Below are 24,018 nucleotides of genomic sequence, written 5' to 3' on the forward strand. Positions count from 1 at the left end.
GGTACAGTGCTTGCCTTGCATGCATGAGGCCCTGGGTTTAATCCTCAGCAGCATATAAAAAAATAAAAATAAAGATATTGTGTCCATCTACGACTAAAATAAAAATATTTTTAAAAAAATTAAGGCTCATCCATAACTAAAAAATATTTTTTTTTAAAAAAAGGACTGAGGATGTATCTCAGTAGTTAAGAGTCCCTGGGCTCAATCCTGAATATAAAAAATATTTTAAAAGGGATGGGGGTGTATAGCTAAGTGATAAAGTGCATGTGTAGCATGTCTTGGTTTGGATCCCTGAACCCAGATTAAATTAAACAAAATAATAAAGTTAAAACAAATCACACAACTAAGTTGTACCAAAACAGGTCTAAAAAATAACATTTGGTTATAAATCTTTAGTTATTTCACTATAAAAAGTCATTTAAAAATAACCAGAACACCTTAACAGAAGTGAAATTGTCTCCAAGTCAATGAACATTAATTATTCTGGTCTTATCCTTAAGACAGGATGGCAGAGATAACTAGGTAACTATCCACCAAAAGCTAGCTCCTATACCATCCTCTGGAGCTGCCACTATGGGACACATACCAGCCACTCACATTCTAGATGGGGCTCCCGTGTGAAGCTCTCACTGAGAGAATGTGAACAAAGGTAATGACTGTCACTTTTACAACCAGACTTTCATTCTCAAAAGCACATATTCTTTCTCTACCATCCCTCCTTCCCTTCTCTGGATGAATGCAGGTCTCCAACATGGTACAGGATGGCAGAGCCAAAAAATGAAAGCAGTGTGGACCCCTAAATCCCACACAGGAAAGTCAACCTCCCTGCAAAGAAAACCCACAACTGGACTAATAGGTGAACAAGTAATAAACTTCTCTCATGTTAAGCCATAGGAAAAAAAATAGGGAGGGGGGTGTGTGTGCCAGGGATTGAACCCAGGGGCCCACAACCACTAAGCCACATTGCCAGCCTTTTTGGAGACAGATTCTCGCTAGGTTGCTTAGGACTCCACATTGCTGAGGCTGGCTTTGAACTTGTGATCCTCCTGCCTCAGCCTCCTGAGTTGCTGGGATTACAGTTGTGCACCACTGTGCCTGGCCAGCCATAGAATTTTTGAGGCTGGTTGGGTGTGGTGGTGTGCACCTATAATCCTAGTTACTTGCAAGAGTAAGGCAGGAGGACTGCAAATTCAAAGACAGCCTAGGCAACTTAGTGAGACCCTGTCTTAAAATTAAAAAAAAAAAAAAAAAGGAGCTAGGTGTAGTAGTAGTGGCACACACCTGTAATCCCAGCAGCTCAAGAAGCTGAGACAGAAAAATCACAAGTTCAAGACTAACCTCAGCAACTTAGCCAGGCCGTAAGCCGCTTAGTGAGATCCTGTCTCAAAACAAAAAGGGCTGAGGATGTGACTCAGTGGTAGAGTACACTGGGTTTAAACCCCACTATTTGGGATTAAAAACTGAAAGAAGAAAAAATTTTAGGGGGTATTTCAATCCCCTTTCCCTGCCCTAAATAATACATACACATAATATGTTAAGATATCTTTATTCCAGGGGGTTTTTTTCCTCTTTGAATCAGTTATTTTACCTTATTCTCTATTCTATCATATTGTCAACACTATTGGTTTATGTAGGCTTTCCCACTTGTTAGCACTCCTTGGTCATGTGATGTGGCACAAATGTAAATTTGGTACATTTCCTCCCTGAATGAGGGTTTCTTCCTTTCAGAATAATACCACTGAAGTAGTTGGTATCTAATATCCATCTCTTGCCAAAGCTGGACAAAAGTTATTTTCAACAATTAATGAGGGACTGGGGGGGATATAACTCAGCTGGTAGAGTGCTTGCCTCACATGCACAAGGCCATGGGTTCAATGCCCAGCATCACAAATAAACAAAAATTAGTGAGCTGGACTGGTGGTACACACCTGTAATCCAGCGGCTTAGGAGGTTGAGGCAGGAGGATCATGAGTTCGAGTTCAAAGCCAGCCTCAGCAATAGTGAGGTGCTAAGCAACTCGGTGAGACTGTCTCTAAGTAAAATACAAAATAGGGCTGGGGGTGTGGCTCAGTGGTTGAGTGCCCCTGAGTTCAATCCCCCGGTACCAAAAATAATAATAGTAATAATAATAATAATAATAATAATAGCAGCAGAGATTTGTTATTTCAAGTTGTAACATATCCAATTGAAGAACTAAAAATAATTTAAAGTATTAGAGTAGGAGGGGATAGAAAGAAGGGAGGGGTCAAAGAAACTAAAACCTTAACTTTCTTAGTTTGATAAATCAAGTTCTATGCTTTTGGAAGAACAAACTGGCACCGTCAACTGAAAAACTCTTAGGCAATATGAATACCTTCTAACCTATTTAACTTTACTCCCAGGATTCTACCCAAGTGTGTACATACGTGTGCCCAAAGGCCAACAATGTTTAAAGCAACACTATTCATAATGGCCCTAAGATGGAACCAACCCAAATTTCTATCAACAGAAAATGGATAAATTGCAATACACTTACACTATCCAGCAATGAGAATGAGATTCAGTAACACATGAGTCTCACAGACCTAAACCTGTGAGAAAGGTAACAGAAGAGTATGTTCTACAGAAAGCCACTTACATATAAAAATAGGCAGGGCCTTCTGGGTGCTTGGTAATATTCTATTTCTTTTTCTTTTCTTTTTTTTAAGTTGTCAATGGACCTTTATTTACTTATATGTGGTGCTGAGAATCGAACCCAGTGCCTCACACATGCTAGGCAAACACTCCTCCACTGAACTACAACCCTGGCCCCCAATATTCAATTTCTTGATCTAGAGAGGAAACACACATATTCAGCTACTCACATTATGAAAACTTATTAAGAAGCCCAAATATTTTTGATTTGTATGTTTTTCTAAATGTATGAATTGCAATTTACACAATAGTCAAGAGTACTACTGCCTATTTTTTAACTGGATTGTTATTTTGCTAGTGAGTTGTGAGAGTTCTTTATGTTACTAGTCTCTTATCAGACACATGGTTAGCAAATATTTTTTCCCATTACTGATTTTCCATCCCCTCAGAGAAAAGGCACGATATATACGCCTATCTCAAAATGCCTTAAGATTTAATTAAAAGCTACTCTTGATATCAGATTAAAGGTATATAAAGTTAGTTACTATTATCATATGCAGAATAAATACAGTTTTAAAAGATTTGAGAAAGGCCCAAATGATGTAACTCAAAATTATACCTGGTGGCATTTAGCATAAATAAGAATATAAGGGGTTGGGGTTATACCTCAGCAGTAGAGCACTTGCCTCACACATGTGAGGCACTGGCTTTGATCCTCAGCACCATATAAAAAATAAATTAAATAAATAAAGATATTGTGTCCATCTTTAAAAAAGGATATTAATCTGAACAGTGCACCAACATCACATTTCATGTTTTCTTTCTAACTTAATGTCACCATTTCCTGTTTATACTTAATATTTCTGTTTAGTTTTTCCAGACATTCCTTCTACCTCTGAACCCCTAACACACATTATAGAAAACACCACTATTATTATTCTATCATTAACGCAAACAGTATTCTTTCCCATGCAACTAATTTTGATGCAGTAGTATTGTGTGGTATTTTTTACATTTGCTAATGAAAGCCTTTGGCTCTATAAAAAAATCTTTGTTTTTGAATGAGCCCAATTCTAGCTGGGCTTGATTCAAACCGTAATGTACAAATATGTTTGAAATAGCAGGCCCCACCCAGGCATGGTGGTACACCTGTAATCATAGCAACTGTGAAGGCTGAGGCAGAAGAATCACAAGTTCAAGGCCAGCCTGGAAAACACACAAGACCCTGTCTCAAAATACAAAAAAATAAAAAAGACAGGGAAAGTGGTTCAGTGGTAAAGGACACTTCAGTTCAATTCCTAGTACCAAGAAAGAAAGAAGAAAGGAAGAAAGGAAGGAAGGAACGAACGAACGAAGGAACAAAGGGGCTCCAATTTTTCTAATGCAAGGACTATTCATTTTTTTTAATCTTTTTTTTTTTAAAGAGAGAGTGAGAGAGGAGAGAGAGAATTTTTAATATTTATTTTTTAGTTCTCGGCGGACACAACATCTTTGTTGGTATGTGGTGCTGAGGATCGAACCCGGGCCGCACGCATGCCAGGCGAGCACGCTACCACTTGAGCCACATCCCCAGGCTGGACTATTCATTTTTAATCTACTTGAGACCCTGTCCTGGGCTATTGGATATGAAGCAAATTTTTAGGCCAAAAACTTCATTGAATGTATTTAAATTAGAAATGATTTCTCAGCCCTCATCTCTTCAGAGAATTCTGTGTCATATGGCCAATAAAATTTCCTACTTTGTCCTCCCTCTCCAATATGCATTCCATATGCCTTTTCTTCAGGACAATCTCATATGGACAACAGCAGTAGCAGCTAACGTTTGTGCAGCAAATACCACATACAGACAACCACTGTAAGCTTTTTCCTACATTAGCTAACGTAATTCTCAACGCCATGAAGTAGGTACTATTATGATCTCCACTTCACAAATAAACTATGGCAACATAAAGTGTACGGCCAAAGGTCACACTAAATTATAGGGCAAAGATCTGAACCCTCACAATTTAAGCTTCCAAGTTCACACTCCTAACCACAACAATCTACTGCTTCATAACCATTCTTTGTCTACTTCTGTATAAACATCCTTGCCCTGGCCCAGCCATCAAAGTCTATTTAATAACAGGGAAAGATGCTTCCAAAATATGCATATAAGAATAACACAATAGTATGTGTAATGTATTTTATACACATACACAAGAAAAATGTAGGAAGGAAATATATCTAGATAATAATGGTTATCTTAAAATGGTATAATTTTATAGGTGGTTCTTCCTTTTGCTTTGCTATATTTTCTAGTTTTATTACAATTAATTTTTATTATGCCTACAATAAAAAAAATCCTAAAAGAAAATTACTTGCACTAATAACAAGCCACTTGAAAAGCACCATAGAACATATCATGTGTACATTTTATTGACAGTTCTAAGCATGTGGATAAAAATTAACCTTTTTCTCCTAGTACTGAGGATTGAAGCCAGGGCCTCATGTATCCTAGGCTTCATGTATCCTACCACTGATATATACCTGCAATCCTTCTTATTTTTTATTTTGAGACAGGATCTCTAAGTTGCCCATGCTGCCGCCTTCCAACTTGTGTTCCTTCTGCTTCAGCTTCCCCAGTGGCTGGGATTACAGGCATATGCCACCGTGTTCAGCTCTGAAATTAACTTTTTATTATCATAAATTGATACCCAAATGCAATAAAGAATGGTAAGACCTACAACCTCCCCCAAATATGCAAAGGATATAAAGCAAGAATTCATAAAAATTAAACACAAACAACTTATAAACATGCCAAATTTTTCTCAAAATAAGAGAAATATCATTTTTCATACACCAAAAAAACTTGGGACAGTGTAGGCGAGGGTGCGGGACTCTCAAGCATTCCTGGTGGAAGGAAAAGTTGGCTTAACCACTTAAGGAGTCCAATAGGGGAGGGACTGTCTGGGAAAAGGCACAAGGGAATGTTCTGCGTTCTACAAGAGAATGTTCTATGTTCTACAAGGCAACGTTGGGTAATGATCTACATCTTTATAGTGGTATAGGTTACAGAACTCCATGTATTTGTAAACCTCAGCATTCATACACTTAAAATACTTCTGGGTGAAGGGACAGACAAATGGATAACTGAAAAAGTACAGTAAAACATCAATGGTAGGGCTGGGGATGTAGCTCAAGCGGTAGCACGCTCGCCTGGCATGCGCGCGGCGCTGGGTTCAATCCTCAGCACCACATACAAATAAAGATGTTGTGTCTGCCAAAAACTAAAAAATAAATATTAAAAAATTCTCTCTCAAAAAAAAAAAATCAATGGTAGAATCTGGGTGGTGGCAAAATGGATAATTACTATGAAATTCTTTCAACTTTGCTGTATATCTGAAATTTTTTCATAATAATATGTTGTGGGAAAATCATCAAGTCACATATGCTTTGACAAAATAAATTCACTTCTTATCAATTTTTCCTACAGATTAGCCAGTATACTTATAAAAGGATATAAGGATATATATGCAGCATTATTTGTGGTAGCAAAAAATCAGAAGTACCCTAAATGTCAATTAATAATGGACTCAATGAGTAAATTGTGGTATATCCACCCAATGGAGTACTACAGCATCTGTTAAAAAAGAATGAAGCACTTGCATAATTACTGGTGTGTAAGGACAGGATGAAAAGGAAAAAAGAAAAGTACCATAGGCACCATATGCATGATTTTTGGGGTAGATGCTGGTGGTGAAGCTGTATGAATTTATGAGCAAAGAAGCACATAGAATCTCTTGCAGCATACAAAGAGAAACATACTATTGGAGAGAAACTAAATGGGTGGTGGCCAGGAGCAGGAAGGACTTTCACAACATGCCTGACTTTACCTTTTAAGTTAGGTAATACAGGTTACCTTTACAAGAGCTTTTAAATTTTATTTACTTATTGTGTGGTACTGGGGATTAAATCCAGAATCTTGAATACACCTGGTAAGCAATTCTGCCACAGAGCTGCATCCCCAGACCCTTAAAAAATTATTTTATATTTTATTTATTCATTTATTTATTTTTATGTAGTACTAAGGATTGAACCCAGTGCCTCACACATGCTAGGCAAGTGCTCGGCCACTGAGCTATAGCCCCAACCTCCCCTTTTTTTAATTTTTATTTTGAGATAGGGTCTTGTCAAGTTGCTAAGGAAGACTTGCCATCCTCCTGCCTCAGGCTCCCGAGTAGCTGGGATTATGGGCAAGCAATGCCACAGACCCGGCCAGTTTGGATTTATTATAGAAACCTTTTGTAGACAAAATCATGAAACAGAATTATCAACTTTTTGTTTTTCAAGTCTGTACTTGTCAGTAGCAGAAGTTTTAAAAACACTAGAGAAAGACACCATTGCATTGTGTTTACTAGAGCCTTCAACACATCCCCAGCCCAGCTTCTACCTCTGGTCAAAGGATACATTTCACAATCTTCCTTCCACTCTCTCAATACTTGGAGGTAAAATGACTCACTATCTTACCAAGAAATGCCTTCAAAATGGGTAGCCACTAGTTTATCAACAATAAATTGTAGGAGCAAAGAGGAACTATCATGTAAACTTTTGCAAATAAACATAAAGAAGTATTCTATTCCTAGACTACTTATAATATCTTCTCAAAACTAAGATTGCATGGAAATAAAAAGACTACAGGAGACAGGTGTGGTGGCACATGAATGTAATCCCAGCAGCTTGGGAAGCTGATGCTGGAGGATTGCAAGTACACGGCCAACCTCAGCAATTTAGCAATGCTCTAAGCAACTTAGCAAGACCCTGTATCAAAATTAAAAAAATAAATAAATACATAAAAAGGGCTGGAAATGTGGGTTCAATCCCAGGTACCAAAAAAAAAAAAAAAAAAAGCGCCTTGGAAAATGAAAGAAATGAAAGTCCAAAGTCTAACAGATCACTAATGCAGTTACAAAATAAATCTAAGAAATGAAATGTCTAAAAATATATAGCATGCTATATATACCAGTAAACATTTAGAAAAAATTGGGGAATTACTGTAGAATTTTTAGCAGTGATTAACTCTGAGAGATTTAAGGAGGCAAGACAGGCCTAATTTTGGGGTAGGAATGTCTTTAAATAATTTGAAGTAATTATTTAAAGGATTGAGGGGCTTTTTTTAAATTTATGTTTTAGGATAAACTAAATTATCTCTAAAAACTCCTCCAACCCTGTTTCAAGTAATTTACCATAACAGCTGTTAACAACTAACTGGGAAAGTAAAGACAAGAACATATGTGCAACCATATTTGCATGCCTGTTGTGGGCCAAAGAAGGCAGAACCAGACCAGGAAATAGTGAAAGATACCAAAAATACCCTATAATCCTCAGGTCTTATTATTGTTTTTTTTAAATATTTTTTAGTTGTCAATGGACCTTTATTCAATTAATTTATTTATTTATATGTGGTGCTGAGAATTGAACCCAATGTCTCACACATGCTGAGTGCTCTACCACTGAGCCACAACCCCAGCCCTTATTACTATTATTTTTAATATAAACCTCCCCCCAAACTCTTCCAGAACGTTGAAAGTTTTATAAACAATCCTATTAAGAAAATTACATTCTCATGTACTTAAATTAGAAAAATGTCTAGCTTTATATGTCATTTAGAAGTTTATATAATAAAGCTATTTTAATCTTACAAAGAATTATTCTAGACAGCAAAGTTTTCCCCACAGTTAATACTTTATCAATCATTAATCTCAAAATCTTTTTTAACCATTTTAGATCAAAGTGTTTAAAATGCTTATTATGCATCCTTAAATAGTAGACTATTTTACTGTTAGGACAAAGGAATAAAATGAAATTAAAGGGTTTTTATTTTTAACAGATAAAATGATACATTACTGTAAAGTAACATATAATTAGATTCTGGTGTACATGTTTCTACAATATGCCTATATTCTTTAAGATAAATTCTTCATGTCTTAAAATATGAACTCCCAAAGGTGAGATCTTATTTATTCTCAGTCATGAAATACTTGTCTGAGACATCCTAATTATATAGCACTGTTCTCAAAAGCAGATCGCACAGACCCATTCATGGGAATTTTCTACATCAAAAATGTGACATTTCAAATTTGTATAGGAAATAAATGATTTACAGTATCTACTAAAGCATAGGAGAGAGGAAAAAATGGTACCCTATCTGTCTCACCCCTCCAAAATGTATCAAGATTGAAACATGAAAATGAAAATCACAAAGAACTAGAAGTAATACTAAATAGACAGGCATGGTGGTACACACTGATAATTCCAGCTACTCAGGAGGCTGAGGCAGAAGGAAACATCCCAAGGTCGAGGGCAGTCTCAGCAACTTAGTGAGGCTCTCCCCTGTCTCAAAATTAAAAATAAAAAGGGCTAGGGATGTCACTCAGTAGTAAAGCACCCTTGGGTTCAATCCCCAGTACCTAAAAAAATAAATTAAAATTTTAAATGGGTTTGGGTATAGCTCAGTGGTAGAGTGCTTCCTAGCATGTGGGAGGCCCTGGGTTCAATCCCCAGTATTGCAAAAAAAAAAAGAAAAAATAAATAAATAAATTTTCCACAAACTTGGCATGGGAAAGGCCTATCTAAGGAAAGCAAAATGTGAGGAAGTATAATGAGAAAAAAGAAAAGGAGAAGAAGATTGATGGTAAATAACAACTGAAAACTCCAGACTAGCCCAAATAGCACAGGAAGTCCTGACAAATTAGACAGAGACCCCATTTTCAAGGGTTTGTGAACAAGCAAGTCAAAATTAAAGAACTAAAAATGCCTAATATAGGAAAACATTTTCAACCTTGCTCATAATGAAAACAATACAAATCAAAATGCAAATCAAATTAAGGTATCATCTTTTACCTACCAGATTTTAAAAGAAATTAAAATAACAACCATAGCTGGGAGAAGTAGTGCACACCTGTGATCCCATCTACTGGAGAGGCAGGACTATCAAAAATTTGAGACAAGCCATCACAGCTCTAAAGATGACATTATCTTTGGGGAAAAGGTGGGCTGCCTATAAATTAGTTAGCTGGCTAGGCACAGTGGCACGTGACTATAATCCCACTAAGTTGCTCAGGGCCTCTAAATTGCTGAGGCTGACCTCCAACTTGCAATTCTCCAGTCTCAGCCTCCTGAGTCACTAGGATTACAGGCATGAACCACCACACCTTGCACAAGACTGAGGTGTTTTTTTCAATTTTATTTATTTATTTTTTAAGCTATTGATAGACCTTTATTTTTTTTTATTTATATGTGGTGCTGAGAATTGAACCCAGTGCCTCATACACTCAAGGCAAATGCTCTACCACTGAGCCACAACCCCAGCCCAAGACTTAAGTTTTGAGTGAAAGAAAAAAAGGAAAACAAAACCTAACATCACTAATTGCTATTTACCAGATATTTTAAATACATTAATTTAGCATTACAATTCCAAGATGGTGAGAATATGACCTTGCTATGTAGACAAAGATACTAGGGGCTGACGCCTGTAATCCCAGTAGCTTGGGAGGCTGAGGCAGGAAGATCACAAGTTCAAAGCCAGCCTCAGCAAAATCGAGTTGCCAAGCCACTAGATCAGACCCTGTCTCTAAAAAAAATACAAAATAGGGCTGGGAATGTGGCTCAGTGGTTGAGTGCCCCTGAGTTCAATCTCTAGTACCACCCCCCCAAAAAAAAACTAGGTAGCAGAGTAGGAAATAAGAGGAAAAAGACATTGAGACCTATATTTATGGAGCCTTGCATGGAGACAGATGCTTCTACAGGGGATGTCCTAAAGAACCACATTTTAAAGTTAAAAACAAGTGTTGAATAGGTCCAAGAAAAATCAGCCTATTCTATAATAAAATAGCCTATGGAAGGAGAAAACAGGGAAAAGCAGACCCCACTTCTGAAAAAACCTAGGGGGCATGGGGACCTGACAGTGGTTCTCAAAGTATTGTTGCTGGACTCTTCCAGGTATTCTTCAAGATCAAAAACTATTTTTATAATAATAATAAAATGTGGGCTGGGGTTGTGGCTCAGTGGCAAAGCACTTGCCTAGCCCACGAGAGGTACTGGGTTTGATCTTTAGCACCACATAAAAATAAATAAATAAAGCAAAGGTATTGTGTCCACCTACAACTAATAATAGAATAATAATAATAAATATCACTTGTATTTTTCAGTGTTGAGAATTGCACTGATGGTGCAAAAGTTGTAATGAGAAACCTGTCGGCTCCTTAGAACAAATCATGGCAGTGGCACTAAACTATAATAAAAGTACTGGTCTTCCCCACAACCATGTACTCACAGGGAGAAAAAGTCATCTTTACTTTAAAATGCCCATGATTAAGCCACATAAAAGTATTATGGATGATGGAGCACACCTATAATCCCAGCAACTCAGGACGCCGAGGCAAGAGGATCACAAGTTGGAGTCCAGCCTAAGCAACTTAGTGAAACCCTATCTCAAAATAAAAAACAAAAAGGACTGGGAATGTGGCTCAGTGCTCAAGTACCCCTGGGTTAAATCCCCAATGCTATAAATAAATACACACATAAATTAAAACCTCAGCCTTTAAGTAGCTATGTTTTAGTTCTGTGTGAAGGAATAGAAACACACACAAATTCTATTTTTTTTAGAGAGAGAAAGAGAGAGAATTTTAATATTTATTTTTCGGCAGAGAGAGAGAGAGAGAGAGAATTTTAATATTTATTTTATTTTTTTTAGTTCTCGGTGGACACAACATCTTTGTTGGTATCCTTTATTTTTCATGGCAGTATAGGTTGAACCCAGGTGTGCTCTACCACTGAGTTACACTGCCAGTCCTTTTTTTAGTTTTATGTTGAGATAGGGTCTAAGTTGCTCAGGCTGGCCTTTAATTTGTGATCCTCCTGCCTCAGCCTGCCACATCACTGGGATTACAGGCCTGCACCACCATGCCTGGCTAGCTTCCCAATTCTTAAAAACACTTTTCTGATGAGATCAGTGATGACTGATTAATGTGATTTTTTTAATACTGTTTAACAAAATGTGTTAACATTTGGAAGATCAACACAATTCAGTACACTAGTATTTTCCAAATGACTAATGAGTATTACAAAATAATACATGGAAAAAAAGACCCATTAAATGTATAAGACAGGGCTGGGGGTATATCTCAGTGGTTGAGCACATGTTTGACATACATGAGGTCCTGGGTTCCATCTCCAGCAATACAAAATAAGGAACTGTACAAGAGAAACCAATCAAAGAATTCCCACAATGATGAAAAAATGCTATTACAATAATGCTCCCTATTTCGACTACATATACACTCAAGTCTAGATTGTCTTCATATACTTTAATGGCATATTACAACAGATTAAATGCAGATACAGATATGAGAATTCAGCTAACTTCTATTAAAGAGAACTACAAAAATGTAAAAAATGTAAAAGAACACTACTTTTATTTTGGAATATTCGCTGTTTTATTTATTTTTTTAAAATATTTATTTTTTAGGGGCTGGGGTTATGGCTCAGTGGTAGAACGCTTGCCTAGCATGTGTGAGGCACTGGGTTTGATCCCTGGCACCACATAAAAATAAAACAAAATAAAGGTCTTCTGTTCATCTACAACTAAAAAAAAATTTTTAAATAAATAAAATAAAATAAAAATGTTTATTTTTTAGTTATAGGTGGATACAATATCTTTATTTTACTTTATGTGGTGCTGAGGATTGAACACAATACCTCACACATGCTAGGTGAGTGCTCTACCTCTGAGCCACAACTTCAGCCCTTGCTGTTTTATTTTTAAAGTTACTTATGGTAACATGTATGGTAGGCAGCTTCTGTCATGGCACTCAATGATCTCAATGATCCTCCTTTTCCCTTGAATGCGGTCTGAACATAATAAGTGTTTTCCAATGAAGAAAGAATTAGCTGGGTATGGTGACACATGCCTATAAATCCCAGCTATTTGGGAAGTTGAGGCAGAAGTATCACAAAATCCAGGCCAGCTTGTGCAACATGATGAAACCCTATCTCAAAAACAACAAATGAAAACAGAGAGAATTAGGCAAAAGTAAAGGAATATCATACTTTTGTGATTATAATATAAAAGACTGCCAGGTGCAATGGTATAGGCCTGTAATCCCAGCAGCTCTAAAGGCTGAGGTAGGAAGACCCCAAGTTCAAGGCCAGCCTGGGCAAACTTTAACAAGACCCCATCTCAAAATTAAAAAAAAGGGCTGAGGATGTAGCTCAGTGGTAAAGTCCTGGGTTCAATCCCAGTACGAAAAAAGAAAAGACTATAACTTCCTCCTCTGTTCATGCTGGCACTCTCTTTTGCTTACTCTATTGAAGTCAGTTGCCATGTTGTGAGCGGCTTATGGAAAGGTCCATGTGGCAAAGAACCAAGGAAGGCCTCTAGCCAACAGCTCATGAGGAACTGAGGCCTCAGTCCAATAGACCACAGGGAACTGTATCCTGCCAACAACCACATGAGTGAGCTAGGAAGTGGATCCTTCCCAGTCAAGCCTTCAGATGACTACAGCCCATGAGAGACCCCGAAGCAGAGAACCCAAGCAAGCCATACCTATATTCCTGAGCTATGGGAAACTCAGATCACACATGTTTCAAGCCACTACGTTTTGGAGTGATTTGTTACATAGCAATATGTAACTATTCAACATCAGTTTCTTTTAAATATGAATAACAATTTTGAATTTTTGCCTTGATTTCTAAAATGGCATACATTATTAGGTTTAGCCCACAGGAACAAAAGTTCCTCAGGATTCTCAATAATTTTTAGTTTATAAAATGATCCCCAAACCAAAAAGTTTGGGAATTGCCATTATCCTAATTATGGGGGAAACAAGGATGGAAACTAGAAGCCCAGCCTAGTCAAACCATGACCACAGAGGAGTCCTCATCATGACAGCAATAACCAGGCAGATCCATCCCTAGGGTATGTGCCCTAGGACACTGTATACTTTAAATGGGAGAACAGGGAGAAGATTGTCACTTCCTTACTCCCCAACTACATTTAATGAACAAACCTCCTTAAGTGACAGGTGTACCAATCAGTGTAATGAGGGAGAACTGGTATAAACATTATCCTCCACCTACATTTCTCTGGCTCATCCAGAAGCCTCTGTAACAAAGCTTGATATACTTCCTCAATCCTCAAAACTACCTTCTAGGCAAGTATGATAGCCTCAGCTGTCAGGTAGTTTTAAATACTATACTATGTCTCATCGTCATGGACCCAAAATAGGGAAATTAGAGACTGAATTTTCATCTTTCAGAGAATGATCTTCCACAATTTATGTTAAAAATAAGTGTACCAGGTGTGGTGGTGCATTCCTGTAATCCCAGCTAGCTACTCAAGAGGCTAGGGCAGGAGGATTCCAACTATGAAGCCAGCCTGGACAACTGATCTTTTTTTTAATATTTTATTTATTTATATTTGGTGCTGAAAATCGAACCCAGTACCTCACACATGCTAGGCAAGCACTCTACCACTGAGCCACAGCCTCAGCCCCAACAAATGGTCTTTTTGTATAGACCCTGTCTTTAAAAAAAAAAAATAACCTGGTGTGATGGCACATGCCTATAATCCCAGCAGCTTGGGAGGCTGAGATCACAAATTCAAGGCCAGCCTCAACAACTTAGCAAGGCCCTTAGTGACACTCTGTCTCAAAATAAAACATAAAAAGGGTTGAGGATATAGCTCAGTGGTAAATTGCCCTTGGGTTAAATCTTAGGAACCCCCACCCCAAAAAACAAAAAAAATAAAAAATTTAACTTTGAAATGGCTGAGGAGGTAGAGCACCCCTGGGGTTTAATCCACAGTACAGCAAAAATAAAAATAAAAACCAATGAATGATATACTTTCAGTGAGTCAACTGTATGGTATATGAATTATTTCTCAAAAAAATTTGTTACTATAAAAATAAACAAATGAATGAAGCTGGGGTGGAGTTGTGGCTCAGAGGTAGAGCACTCACCTAGCATGTGCAAGACCCTGGGTTCAATCCCCAGCACCACACAAATAAATAAAATATTGTGTACAACTAAAGATATTGTGTACAACTAAAAAATATATTTTAAAAAATGAGTGATGCCAACACAATGATGGGATTTCTGAGGAGGGAACCTAAACTGGAGGCAAGATAAGTTCTAGTGGTCCCAGAACTGTTGGCAGCAAAGGGTCCAAAAACATGGGAGGAAGTATTAACGGGTAAATAAGAAAAGAGGAGCAAATCAGTACTAAAGCAACGAATGAGGGAACCTAATTTCCCCTACTATTGAAGAAGGCAAGAAGAGGCAACAGTCTGGAAAAGGTCTAGTCAGGACATAGCTTCTTGATTCTCATGATCTCTCTGGTAGTAGCAGGTGCTAATATTCTGGGTTTGCTGGTAATATCTATATTAGACTGCATACATCATTTGCCTTTTAATAAGAGGATGACTGCATTAACTTCACATTTAACTTCTGTGGCTATTTCTTTTTTGAAATTAAGGGTGCTGGACTCTGTGAATTGAGAAATCACTTTCTAGCTCTAAAATTGTAATCTGATGATTCTCTGCAAACTGGGAGATAGCTGTTTTAGTCCAAACACCTATCCTGACAGCAAAAGGAACAAGAAATCCAAAGATTTGAATGTCCAAATATGCTTGGGCCTGACCTATTTTACAGAGGGGCAGGGGCTGAGTCACACAAGTAGCATCTTCAAGTCACAGACTACTAGATGTAAAATGGTCCTTTACTTTTATGGGTTACCTAAATGGAACATCCTTGTCCCAATTTTATGAAGTCACACTTCTCCAGCTCCATGTGGGCCAATCCCAATGCATGTTTGAAACAAACACCAAGCCTTTTTTTAAAAATATTTTTTAGTTGTAGATGGACACAATACCTTTATCTTATTTATTTATTTTTATGTGGTGCTGAGAATTGAACCCAGTGCCATCCACATGCCACACAAGCACTCTACCACTGAGCCATAACCCCCAGCTCCCAAACCTTCTTTTTACTTATTCTACTTACCCAGACCACTTCAACTCTTTATTAACACCAGGCTATGTAGACTTTGGAGAGGTTAAAAAGGGTCTCTTAACCTCTTAATTTATCTAAATTACATTTGAAGGTACCTTTGAAGGAAGTTACCTGCAAAGCAGATCTGGTCAACCTAGGTTCTAGGTGAATGGAACAAGAGGTATGAAGCCTATTAGGCTCAAAATTTCCCTGGTCTCTGGATCACAACAGACGTTCCATACCCCCAATCACCCAACCCCACCCTTCATAATTTCTTTTCATTTACCAAAAACTTACTTGTTTTACCTACCACAAAGTTTTGCCCACATGAAAAAGTCTGACCTTTACTATCTTCAATAAATGTCTTGGGCTGGGGACACAGTTTAGTGGCAGACACACACATGCACGCGCGCGCGCACTAACACACACACACACACACACACAGGAGGCCCTGGGTTCCATCTCCAGCACCATTAAAAAAAAGTGTGAAGAGAGCATAAAATATAGGGAATATGGATGATACCCTTAGAGCCCAAAGAACCCAAACTTTAATATATCACTTATTACTACCTGTGTAGCCACAGGGAAGTCAACTTCTTAAGTTTCTTTACCTGTAAACTAGGGATATACAGTAGCTACGTTCTATAGTTGCAAGAAGATCAGACCTAATGAATATACACTACAGCTGCACCAAAGATCTATTATGATATTTTAATACAATTATTTTACAAAAGGCATCTTTTTTTTTAACTTTTAACATGGCCCACATTTCAGTCCAAAATATCCTATTAAGGAAATGTCCATCTAGGGCCTGGGGTTGTAGCTCAGTGCTAGAGCACCTGCCTGGCATGTGGGAAGCACTGAGTTCGATTCTCAGCACCACATTAAAATAAATAAATACAGGTATTGTGTTCATCTACAACTAAAATTTTTTTTAAAAAAAAAGAAACGTTCATCTAAACTATTAGCATATCTTCTCACCAAGTCATTCTACCTTGACCTTTCTAAGAGTAGAGAAACAATAAAAATGAAAAAGTGGTGGTTTTAAAAGTAAACATTACCCATAGCAGACTAAAGGGTGTGAAGTGGAGGATAATGAAGGTCATTCTGGGAACACTTTGAAAATGAAACAGAATACAAATCAACAGGGACTGAGGGTGCTTACCTCAGTGGCAGAGTGCTTGCCTAGCATGTACACAGCCCTGGGTTCAATCCTAGCACCGCCCAAAAGAGAAAATACAAATCAACACTCAAAGCAATAAAAGCTAATAAATTATTTTAATAGTATAGAAGGACATCACTGGTCATTTTATTTATCTTCTTCTTCAAGTAATAAAATTTAAGTAGTTCTAAGTGCCAAGAGAATTTCAACTAGTAAGTAAATAAAATCATAAAAATACACTCTCTGTGTCTGAATGGATCTTAAAGGTCACTGACCTATTTTTAGCTCCTTCTGGAAATGTCCCACCTGGAAAAACTTAAATGTATCTAATTCTCAATGTTGATGAATACTACATTAAACTTGGCTGGGGGTGTGGCCCAGCGGTACAGCACTGGCCTACCATGTGCAAGGCTCTGGTTTCCATTCCCAACACCACCAACAAATAAATAACTTCTATATTATACTTGTATATATTACACATTTTTTGTTTGTTTTTGTGGGGCTGGAGATGGAACCCAGGCCTCATGGAAGCTAGCTAAGTACTCTACCACTGGGCCACACAGCCAGCTCAGTTTCACAAATTTTAAAATATGGACACATTCATTATATTAACTAAATGTTACTCATATCATATTAGAACCTAACAAAAAAAGAAACTGGGAAGAAGTCAGGAAGGAAAAGAAGAGGCAAAGGGATTTCTTGAGACTATTTGATTGAAACTTACTAGGTAGGCAGAAACTGCCCTTGCAGGAGGGGCCATCTATTACACTATCAATTACACAATTATATATCAACTCTAGACAAACTTTACTATGAACTATTATTTTTTTTAAAGAGAGAGAGAGAGAAGAGAGAATTTTTTAATATTTATTTTTTAGTTTTCGGCAGACACAACATCTTTGTTTGTATGTGGTGCTGAGGATCGAACCCGGGCCGCGCGCATGCCAGGGGAGCGCGCTACCGCTCGAGCCACATCCCCAGTCTTATGAACTATTATTTAAGCAAATCTGCTTTTGGCTGAGCTTCAGATGCCTTATCTATACCCGGAGTACCACCTACTCTGCCGAGTTAGGCATATTTAAATTGCCTAACAGTGCATGAAACAAATGAAATTTGAGCAAATTTCTTTCCTTTGAAATATAAATCTGAAAAGTATAAAATATGAACAGTATATCTATTTAAAAGAAACCTCTTATAGTGAATCCTGTAAAGAATCCCACAAAAGGGGCTGGGTATTTAGGTCAGTGATAGAGTAATTGCCCAGCATGTGCGACACCCTCGGTCCAATCTCCAGCGGGGAAGGGGGGGAAGACAAAGAAATACACACCATTTTATGTCATCTGTATTTGGCATACAGTTTCCTAAAGACCGATATTAATGATAAAAAATTTCCAATAACATAACAAATAAATATGACATTATTACAATACAAAAATGTTTTATTACTAGAAGACTGTGCTGCATCTGGTCTCTTTGCTTTTCCAGTTGGAATCCTATAAAAAATGAAATTTACCAAAGCTTGGTAATATAGTTATAAACAATGCTGTAAAAAGAAGGTCACTTTACTTCTTATTACTTAATATTTGTGCCAGAAAAGTGGAAGTTCATCAAGTTGACAAATGAGGAAAAAAAAACAAGATTAATAAAATGGTTTCTTCCTACCTCGTATTCTTGTCCAACCCTAATTTCTCCTCATTATGTTAATCATACAGAGATTCTAGGAAGAGGGAAGAATACAAAGGTTAGAAGATGAATTTACAAAATTAACAGCACCCTGAGAGAAAGAAACCTTTCATATATTTTCCCCTCCAAACCATGCAAAAGTCTACATGCCCTGCACTGTGCCAAGTGTCAGATCAACTCTTATTATTCACAAAAAGGGGGCTGGGGTGTAGTTCCATAGACAGCACTTGCCTGCACAAGGCCCTGGGTTCAATCAACAATACTTGGGGGGGGGGATGACTTATTCTTTACAATAATCTTAATGTGGAGGCTGGGGTTGTGACTCAGTGGTAGAGCGCTTGCCAGGCATGTGTGAGGCACTGGGTTCAATTCTCAGCACCACATAAAAAAATAAATAAAGGGCCACCAACAACTAATAAAATATAAAAAAAAAATCTTAATGTGGTAGATATTAGCATCATCCCCACTTTATAGATGATACAAATGAGGCTTACAGATTGAGCAACCTGCCCAAGGTTGCACAGCTAGTAAGTGGCAGAGAGCCAAGAGTCTTGACTCTAAAATCCATACTATTTACCCACTGCTACACTACTTATTACTGTGTTGTAGATGAAAGGGTATTGGGTTCCAGACTCGGCTTTACCCCTTGGGCAAATCACTTGACCTTGCTGAGCAGTTTGTCATCAGTAAATGAGGGCAATGACAACTACCCAGCCTTCTCCATAGCATCTGAGTGATGCTTAAAGAGTTAATGTGGTGCCGGACATGGTGGCACACGCCTGTAATCCCAGATAATCAGGAGACTGAGACTAGAGGATCACAAGTTCAAGGCCAGCCTGAGCAACTTGAGATCTTTTATCAAAATTTAAAAAAAATAATGAGAACTAAAAAATAAAAACAGTTGGGGATGTAGTTCATTGGTACAATGCCCCTGGGTTCAATCCCCAGAACTACAAAAAATAAAAATAATAAGCCAGGCGCATGCCCGTAATCCCAGTGGCTCAGGATGCTGAGGCAGGAGGATCACAAGTTCAAAGTCAGCCTTAGCAAAAGCGAGGCACTAAGCAACTCAGTGAGACCCTATCTCTAAATAAAATACAAAATAGGGCTGGGGATGTGGCTTAGTGGTTAAGTGCCCCTGAGTTCAATCCCCAGTGCCAAAAAATAAAAATAAGTTAAAACTAAATAAATAAAATGCCTGCAATGCTCGATAGAATACGCCCATTTTTTTTAGACCAATGCTGCCCAACAGAACTTAATTGAATGGAAATTATTCTAGATCTGCTCTAATACAATAGCTACTAGCCACACTGGCTACTGGAACACCTGAAATTTGACTAGTATGACTGAGGAACACAATTTTTAAATTTTATTTAACTAACAAATTTAAATAGTCACATGTGGCTAGCAGCTACCATACCAGCATAGTTTAAGACAATTCCTCAATAAACCCCTAGTTATATCAAGAGACCATTCAAATAGATGTAGTTATGAAACAATGCCAAAATTAACTCCCAGGGTCAAGAGTGAATAGGCACTGGAACCCAGCAGTTCAAAGCTGTCCTAGCAACACCAAACTGCCCCCACCACCACCACCAAAAAAAAAAGTGAGCAGGTAAAGGGTTCAAACTACCAGGAATCAATAAAGCCCATGTCCAATTTTTCTCATTTCGAGACGTAACCAAATAATGACAAAACAATCATTTTTCTTTTCATTTCTTCAGTGTTTTAAAACAACTCAATTCATTTCTGCTTCCTGAAAAAGAGGGTAGAGGTTAAATCAGAATTAAGGAATATTTTCCCAAGTTAGTGACCTAGAGAAAAATTTTTTAAAGGATCATAAGGACTAACTAAAAATGATTTCTGCAGACAAAAGATAGTCACCCATTTTTTATGAAAATTGATATTTAACCATGAATCTCAATTCCATGTTATAGTAAGTTGAAAAAACGAAAAGGACAAGTTTCCCAGAAAAGGATGAGCAAAGAAAGGACTACGAGCAAAACAAAAATAAGACAGTAGAAATACATGACTTTTCATATCTAGCTGTTAACCAGAGCTCAGTACCTCAAAGAGTCATTACCTCCTATCTTTGTCGTTTAATACGCTAGTTGATTAAGCCTCAGTTCCTAATTCAATGACTTTTTGTCCTTAACCTAGTGGTATAAAAGGGCACTTATGTCCTCAATTGCAGTGGCTTTTTATCAGAATTCTCCCCTGGGAACCTATGAAATCAAACACTGAGACTGGCTTCCCACCCTTAGGGAATAAGTCAAGTGTCCAAAGTGACAGTGTAGAATCCCTAAAGTACATTGAATCCACAGCTTCATTCTCAATCCTACAAGCCAAGCACTGGATCTTTCTTTTAGAATACAAAGAGAGAGGAAATTGAGAAGGAGTAACACTCTCACGCAAAGACATGAAAATACCCAACCTTAGAAAACAGGCCCCAAAAAGCCAATCCTCGACACTCTGCTCAAATGTAAACCGGACCTTTGTTCTCCCTTTTGAAGTTCATGAATCGCATTAGAAAAATATTATTACGAAATTTCATAGAGGAGTGATTTTTAAGATTAGTCAAATACATAATTATGTCATATTAAATAGCCTTGAGTGATCAAGCAGGACGTCCAACAAGTTGAACGTTTCAATATGTTCACCTGCATTGAAAAAGAGACGGGGTTTCCACCTTCCACGCAATTCTTCGTTCCTGGGTCCTGAAAGCCCTGTACCCTATTCGTTGTGCAATGTTTTTCAAACTCCACCCACTAAGCTCCAGAACAAGTGGAATTCTCCCATTCTGAAAGAGGTCTAGATTTTCTTGTATCCAGGGAGACATTGAAAACTCCTTGACGTGAGTCAAGTAAGGCAAGAACGGTCCAGCCTGTCTCCCAGATTAAGAAAGACCGAAGGCCAGGGTCAGGGAGGCGCTCAAGTTTCCGCTTACCAAATTAAAAGAAAAAGAAAAGAAAAAAAGAAACCGGGGTTGGGGGGGGGGGTGAATAGCAGGACTGGGAAGGCTATCAGACGATGCTTGCTTCCAACTCCGCAGGACCCAGGTCCTCTAGCATCACCTCCCCATTTTTGCCCCCACGTGCAGCCGCCAGGCCGGTGGTGCCCAGAGGCTAGCCCCGTGCCCTGGGTCCCAGAGATCAGGCGCCCCCCTTCCTCACAAGCCCCGCGGTACTCACCGCCCGCCCGCCCGCCCGCGCAGTGGCGGGGAGCGCAGGGGGGCGGGGGAAGGGGGGCGAAGCGCAGCCCCGGCTCCCGCGCGGTTATCTTACTGCGCAACAGCCTCGCTTGAGCGGCCCGAGAACACCCCGCAGCGCGCCCCTGCGCACCTGCCGGACGCAAAGAGGGCGAGCCCGCAACCACACAGAGCCCCCGGACGGCGGCGCCCAGAGCTAGGAGCACTGTGACCGCAAGGGCTGGGAGAGAAAACACCTGGCGCTTGGGGCCCCGGGGTGCCGGCCGCACGTGGCTGTCACACCTGGCGCGCCCCCGCCTCGCACCCCTTCCCCCTCAGACCCGGGTGAACCCTGTCCTCCCTCATCCCTCCCGCGGAGAGTCCCCAAATCCCAACCATCGTCTCTTCCCACCCCATCCATCCCGGTCCCACCCCCCCACCTGCTCCCACTGTCGTCACCCCCAAGAGGGAAAAGAGCCGGATGTTCGTCCCATGGCTAAAGGTAACCAAGGAGAGTGAAGCGGTAGACCCAAATAACCGAGGATCCCCCTGGCCCATCAACAACGAGGGCGTCCCCCTGACTGACCTTCTGCCGCGGGCTACGTCGCCGTCCGCCCCGTCCGGCCTCAATAGCCTCCTCGGCGCCTCCGCCTCTTCCCCGCGCTGCCTCCTCTAACCGCGTCGCCATGAGGTGACGGCAGCAGCCAAACAAGCGGCCCGACAAGGGGCACGGAACCTCGCAGGGCCTTGAGCCCCGCCCCCGAACGCCACGGCCAATTGCCGCGTGGGAAGGTTGCCACGTGACCGGAGGAGGTTGGCCCCCGAGGGAAAGCGGTGAGATGGGGGTGGGGTGCACCGAATCCTGGGCTGGGCTTCTGCTCGGGCCGAAGGGCGGACGGAGGCCGCGCGCGTCTGCGCGGACTGGAAAAGGGACTTCGCAGCCGACTACGAATCTTAGCAGGCTGCGCGGCCACGGCTGTCAGGCCTGGTTCGCGATTGGAGCATAATGCGGTGTTCTGAGAAGAAAGGAACGCCCACTCTGCTCCATGTGCAGCCTACTGGGACTTGTAGTTTCTAGGGGTAATGTCTCGGTACCGGAAAGTATTCGTTATTATCCTACAGGAAAAGTTTTAAAATATTCCAGTGTTGAGAAGGGATAGAGTCAGGGACACCTGGTTGTGTTTTTTATTTTGTTGCTATTCTTCGAAATTAAGTGCGAATGATTTAGAGATAAGGGGGATACTTTGCGATTTTCAAGGCGGGAGATGTAATGGCTTCAGAATTAGAGGCTCTAGGCTCGGATATTTGCTGCGAGCCCAGCCCCTCCAGCAGAGTTCTCACGACGGTTTACCAGTACCGAGCTCCTTTGGGGTGGGAGCCGCGTTCTGTACACCTTGACTGAACCGCCCCTACTTCTAGCATAGTTCCTGTACTTCGATGCAGCTTAATTCATGTTGAATGCATTCTGCTTTCTCCGCCATTCGTTTCATTTCTTAATTTCTCAACAGACTCGGTTTGCTGAATCACTTATTTTTATTGATATGATGGGGGGGATGTACCTCAGGAATATTCCGTTTCCCTCTGATGGAACAAGGTCTCCAATGGCTGAGCTGAAAGTCACCGATCATCATGGGATCCTGACATATTGTCTCAAATAATTCGTTATGAAAATTTGTGTAAATCCTATGCCATTTTTTATTAGAGTTGAACACAAGACAGTGGTAGCAGGCGTCAAAATTTAATAACATGCATGAGAGTAAATTTAAATTTGGGAAAATTCCATTAATTTAAATTGTTTTTTAATTTGAAATAAGGACCATTATTTCATTTCATGGGCAGAACAGCTCAGTTAAGCTTTGAGATTTCAAAACGAAAGCATACTTTGAGACATAGGTGCCAGCTGAAAATGAACCCATTTTCAGACTATATAAAGCTGATGGCCTCAGCCACCCTGTCTCATCTTCTTAAGGAAAAAGCCCCAGGGAGAAACAGAATAAATGTATCAGCAGTGCAATTCTCCAGGGAACTGAGGGACAAATGCACTGTAGTTAAATTACAGTACAATAGAATACCGGGTAGCTACTAAAATTATAAGCATTATTTAAAATTACCTTAGGGCTGGGGATGTGGCTCAAGCGGTAGCGCGCTCGCCTGGCATGCGTGCGCCCTGGGTTCGATCCTCAGCACCACATATCAACAAAGATGTTGTGTCCGCCGAGAACTAAAAAATAAATATTAAAAAATAAATAAATAAAACTCTAGATTTTAAAAAAAATAAATAAATAAATAAAATTACCTTAGAACGCTGGGCAGGCTAGCACATGACTGTAATCTCAGTTACCCAGGA

At 39.5% G+C, this 24,018-nt stretch overlaps 1 protein-coding gene across 4 annotated transcripts in view; it reads right to left on the reverse strand.

The window, feature by feature from the left end:
* The window catches only part of Txlng (taxilin gamma), a 53,357-nt gene extending 30,927 nt beyond the window's left edge, over window positions 1-22,430 (reverse strand). Inside the window, exons 1-4 of one of the 4 annotated variants that reach the window (XM_040291650.2) lie at window positions 22,258-22,373; window positions 20,118-20,240; window positions 18,464-18,518; window positions 16,805-16,853 (exon numbers count right to left, since the gene is read on the reverse strand). In XM_040291650.2, the coding sequence (XP_040147584.1) occupies window positions 16,805-16,831 (27 nt within the window). In that variant the 5' untranslated portion in view covers window positions 16,832-16,853; window positions 18,464-18,518; window positions 20,118-20,240; window positions 22,258-22,373. Of the gene's footprint in view, window positions 1-16,804; window positions 16,854-18,463; window positions 18,519-20,117; window positions 20,241-22,257 lie in introns of all 4 variants that reach the window. The other 3 variants (XM_040291681.2, XM_021722948.3, XM_005316006.4) reach the window with 3 other exon arrangements.
* Between the last annotated feature and the right edge of the window lie 1,588 nt (window positions 22,431-24,018).

Source organism: Ictidomys tridecemlineatus, chromosome X (genome assembly GCF_052094955.1).
Source record: "Ictidomys tridecemlineatus isolate mIctTri1 chromosome X, mIctTri1.hap1, whole genome shotgun sequence".
NCBI classification, from domain to species: Eukaryota; Metazoa; Chordata; class Mammalia; order Rodentia; family Sciuridae; genus Ictidomys; species Ictidomys tridecemlineatus.